At 40.7% G+C, this 5,079-nt stretch overlaps 1 protein-coding gene across 1 annotated transcript; it reads right to left on the bottom strand.

Annotated features, from left to right (window-relative positions):
- Nucleotides 1-1,647: 1,647 nt before the first annotated feature.
- LOC131114954 (glycolipid transfer protein-like) lies at nucleotides 1,648-5,046 on the bottom strand. The gene is made up of 5 exons (XM_058064360.1): nucleotides 4,865-5,046; nucleotides 3,825-3,883; nucleotides 3,619-3,752; nucleotides 2,157-2,307; nucleotides 1,648-2,078 (listed from the first exon to the last, which is right to left on the bottom strand). Exons 1-5 carry the CDS (start codon nucleotides 4,965-4,967, stop codon nucleotides 1,896-1,898), a joined length of 630 nt encoding a protein of 209 aa, XP_057920343.1. The 5' UTR covers nucleotides 4,968-5,046; the 3' UTR covers nucleotides 1,648-1,895.
- Between the last annotated feature and the right edge of the window lie 33 nt (nucleotides 5,047-5,079).

The raw sequence follows: 5,079 nt of genomic DNA, 5'->3' as shown, positions 1-5,079 counted from the left end.
GACTGATTCCATAAATAAATAAATCAAATTCTATGAATAATGCAAATTGAAAAGAGATCATTTTAATACCTTTTGTGGTCTGTTTAGAGCCCAGATGGATGGAAGCTGAAGCCGAGGCCATTTGAATACATCAACATGCATGTAAATGACATGTTAATACACAATCATTTTAGCGTTGGGGATGAGGGCGCGTTATTGCACGCCTGTCTGCACACCTTATGGCCTTTAGAGGATCTATTACAACACAAATGACCTAACTGGAAGGCATCCAATTCACAGTTGGGAATAAAACAGCAATATCGGCTTGATCAAACTAATAATTCAGGTCTAAAGGTCACTGTTGTTGTCATTGAGGCAGTGTCAGGGAGTGATTTGCCGATTTAAGCCTATTGTGTACCAGCTTTGGACATGGAGCGTTTTTCATCCAATTTATCTGTCAGGACAGGCCTGGGGCGCCGTGCTGATAAACCAACCTGGAACACAGACATGCTCTCCTTGCTCGCTCGCTCTCTCGTTCAGACGATTAGTTCAGGCCTGGCTCCTCTGGGAGGGGAACAGGAGCCACTCGGATCTCCGGGGACATACTTCAGATAAACTGGCCTGAAACAGGAGGGGGAGGAAGGTTGATTGATGTGGTGGGATTAGTGGAGTGAAATCAAGGAAAGTGGTGCTCCAAATCAACCATTATTTCATTATCATTCATTCCCAGTCTTCTTATGAATCTTCTAATGAATTAAAACAATAGGACATGCTTTAAGGTCGTTTAACATCACATGTAGCAAAGGCCATGACTTGTTTGTCGACCTCAATAACCAAACTAGTCCAACACTGCCCTCTAGTGTAAAATAAAGGAAGTAATGATTACCTGCTTTTTGCACAAGCACGTTTTTGGTTGTTCTAACCAAACGCGCGTTCGTTTCCCCTAAAATTAAAGAGTACGCCATAACTTTGTGTAGCGTGTAAACAGATTAAGAACACTGTCTTACCGATATTCGGTTTAGTTAGTAGGGTCAGCTTGTTGTCTGAGAGCAGCATGTCTTCTTTTCACCAAGGATAGTTTGAACAAGTTCACTCATGTCTTCAAAGTATCAACAAATTAACTAATTTTAACAAATTTTGCTCCGTGGTGTGGTTTTAGAGACACTCCATTCACAGGCAACGCTAACAAACTTATTTCCTGTTTCGTCATGTCTTGTGCCCGCCCACTGGCCAATAAGAGAAGAGGGGCATGTCACGTGGTTTGTTGCAACGTATTTGGGGTCGCAAGCCTTTTTTTTACTTTCAAAAAGAATCAAGCACTATTAAAAACAAATCTGATGTAAATATGTTAAATCAAGCAGAGTAATGTACATAAAAGTATCAATAATGACGGGCTATATAACTACAATTTAGAAAACGATGGACTTCTCAGTTCACTACTATTCTTTTGTATGTCATGTCATACCTTCAAATGCTTACGTCACCAAATGATTGACAGAGACATTAAAATATATTATTTTTAATATTTATAATTTTTCATATTTTTATTCAGGAAAAAAAGGCTTCCTCTGCTGTCAAGCGGGCTCTACAAGATCTTCTATATGACAAAAGGAATCTGCTGCACAAATGTTAGCTATACGCTACTGAATAAATTACCATACAAAAAAATAGAAGCACATTGTTCTTTTTTTATTGGTAAATATATTTAATTTGCATTTATTTGACAACATTATCTGATGATGAAACACAAAAGCACTAAATGGTGACGCATGACAGCAAGAGTTGTATTAAAAGACACTAAAATGTCACACGTGTAAGGCTTCACATTATATTGTAAGGCAATAATCAAATAAATAATAAATATGTAAAAGGACGCAAATAAACTAATTCCAGTTCACTCATACAGACTCTTGACATCAAACCGTGTAGTCCAGCTCTGCGTCGAGGCGCATGTACATGTCGTAGATGGCGTTCACGGTGGCAGTGAAGTTGATCAAGAACTGACGCACATTCTCTAAACAGTCCTCCTCTTTCACTTCCTCTCCTTTTGACAGAGCCTTGAGGAAGTTGGATCTGTAGGGCGCCGCATATAGTGCTGTCTGCAAGAGAAGAAATGCAAACTCGGTATTAATCGATGCAATCCAAGCGTTACTAATAAGAGCAAAAGAAGAACTCACATTGAAAATCTTCTGTACAAACCAGCCGTGGTATTTCTTCAGCGCTTGTTCATAGGCTTTGGTGATGTTGACCCGAATGAGGTTGGGGTTGTTGTGGTCTCGCTCTCCATCCACCAAACTCTGCAACAGGATTTGTATGAAACGGAGACCCCTGCAGGACAAAGACAGTATCACACAATAGCCAGTAAATACACTAAGCAAACTTTTTTAGACTATGTCCACAAGCTTTTTAAATAAAAAGTTCTAAGAAAAACTTGTTCTCAAAAACGCTATCAAGCATGTGCCGAAGCAATGGGTCATTTCCAGAAAAGGCACAATACTTGTGTTGACTGTTGTGCATGCTAGCACCTAGCATGATAGTGCAAAGTGTTTAACTATGAAAAGGGATTAAAAATTTGTATTGTACTAGTACAGGGGTCGGCAACCTTTACTATGAAAAGAGCCATTTCACCCACTTGCCCACTAAAGAAAAATAGCCTGGAGCCGCAAAACGTTGTATGTTTAAAACAACATTGGAGGGGAAAAAAAAAAGACGAGTTGGAGTACTCTTGCTAGTACTGGAGATAAACTTTTGTTTTTAAATGAGCTCTAATTTATTTTTTAGAATCGTCAAATAACTCATTAATAATAATTAATAACTCAAATAACTCAAAGTATTACTCATTTCCCTTCATGTTAACCTGTCAGAGAGAACTGGATAGCATCCTGTCTGCTCATTCAGTCACCAGTCAGAACTCAGTCAGGATGCATTCATGGTCTCACACAAAGTTGGATTTTTGTAAACTCATAACAAAGACGTGCATTTTCACCACACGGGTGCTAAAAAATATTCAAGCATTGCAAAGGGAGCCGCAACAAAGAGGCTGGAGAGCCACATGCGGCTCTGGAGCCGCGGGTTGCTGACCCCTGTACTAGTATTAGCATGCTAGCAATACTAACATGCTAACGTTAGCATGCCAACATCTAGCATAACAGTGCTATAAACAGTGTTTATATACATATGTATTTACATATGAAAATGAGTAAAATGCTACTATGTTAATGTTAGCGTGGTAACAATGCTAACATTAGCATGCTAACGCCAACCATGACAGCGGTGCTTATATTTGTGTCTACCCATGAAAATAGCAAAAATTCTAGTATGCCAACACCGGCAGGCTAGCAAAACTGCATCTTTAGATAAAACCTGACTTTTTCCCACATCCTCTCTTGTATTGTCATTAGATCAGTGCTTCTCAAATAGCACGACGGCCCCCCCTGGGGTGCATAGTAAACTGTCAGAAGGGGCAGGGAGTACTTTCAGTGTTACTGCTGGCCTGCCAACATGTACAAATTTGTCATACTCAATATGCAATTTGAATGCACTCATAGGCTTCCCAGTTCTCCATTTTGTTGCTTTTTTGAATTCCAGTTCCAGTTCTCGAAGTAATGTTGTGGCCGATAGCGATAAACACCAGCTCACCTCTTGAGCCACATGAGAGCGAGCGTCGCTCCCACTTTGGGCCACTCAGCAGCCAAGTCTTGTCGCTCAGCCTCCAGGATGTGTTGCAGCGTGACGTACCTCTCTGGATCCTTCACATAGACTTCTTTGATTTTCTGATAAAAGCATACACATATGAAGGTTGGCTTCATTGTATGGTATTGAATGCATCACATACACTCTCTTACCGTAATATTGCCATTAATGTCTGACTTGATCACTGAGAATACTTTGGATCCCAAGCAGTCTGAAAGAAAAAATGATTTGGAGTGCATAACAAAATCATCACATGGTTGTTTATGAACATGTACAGTACATTGCACAATACAGCAGCAACAGAACCAATGTTGGAATAGCGCTAAGACGTAAACTGTTTGCGCAGCAAGGGCAACACACACGAGTATCATACCAACAGTTAAGCAGTAACATTTTAAAGTGCATGCAGAGGTATGCATGCCAAGGCTTCTTGATCCAGCACTAACTGGAGAACCCGGCGGTTATGCCCTTTTGTAGATCATGCCCGGGTGACTATCAGACATGGTAGTTTTAATTAAAGCATTGTACACTCCCAAGTACTGTCATACACACACCAAATACCAACCCTTTTCTGTATTTTGTCATGCATTACAACAGGAAAACACAATTAGGAGTGCAGTTGCGCTACCTTGTGGTGACGTTCGTGAATTACAGTTTGGCTATGGCAAAATAAGCATAAAAGTGAAATAAATTACCACCGTTGGGGGTACCAATACAATTTAAACAAACACATTGTATCCAATCAGAAACCTTATAGATTTTATCATGTATTACAATACAAAAGTGGACCAAAGTACAATTACGAGTGGATTTGATCCACCTAGTGGTGAAGCTTGTAAATGAAAGTTCGACTGCGACTTTAAAATAAATACCACAAAATAATTCAAACTCAAGTAGTTACAAATACACTAAATGTTAAGTAAAAAGCAACAGTGGTGTACTGTATAAATCTCTAACAGTAACAATGTATGTGTATGTACAGTATGTAGGTTGGACCCACAACACAATGAGCCTTCACAACCCTAGCAAGAATGCAATGCGTGTACTGTGTGCGCGTGTCAACAAGACTTGCCCAGCTGACCGCAGATCAGCGTGTGGACCTCACGAGACTCTTAAGTACAAAACACTAATGGCCTACGAACCGATAAAATGAAACGTGAGGCTGTGACAGGTGGACGGAGTGGACACTCACCGAAGAAAGACGGCAGATGGGAGACAGACTCCAAGAAGAGTTTGGTGTTGACGGAGTTGTCAGGAGGAAGCTGTCCAAAGCGGTTGTCCAGAAGAAGAGACATGTCGCCGCTCCGCCCTCGTCCTTCTTTTCGCCCACTACTACTATGACTACGTCATGTGGCGACGAGACGCTCGAGTCGAGAGAGAGAACGCGGAAATAACGTCCCGGGGTGG

The sequence above is a fragment of the Doryrhamphus excisus genome, chromosome 2, assembly GCF_030265055.1.
Source record: "Doryrhamphus excisus isolate RoL2022-K1 chromosome 2, RoL_Dexc_1.0, whole genome shotgun sequence".
NCBI classification, from domain to species: Eukaryota; Metazoa; Chordata; class Actinopteri; order Syngnathiformes; family Syngnathidae; genus Doryrhamphus; species Doryrhamphus excisus.
Note: the sequence above shows the minus strand (reverse complement) of the source record. Positions and strands in the feature narration are given on the sequence as shown.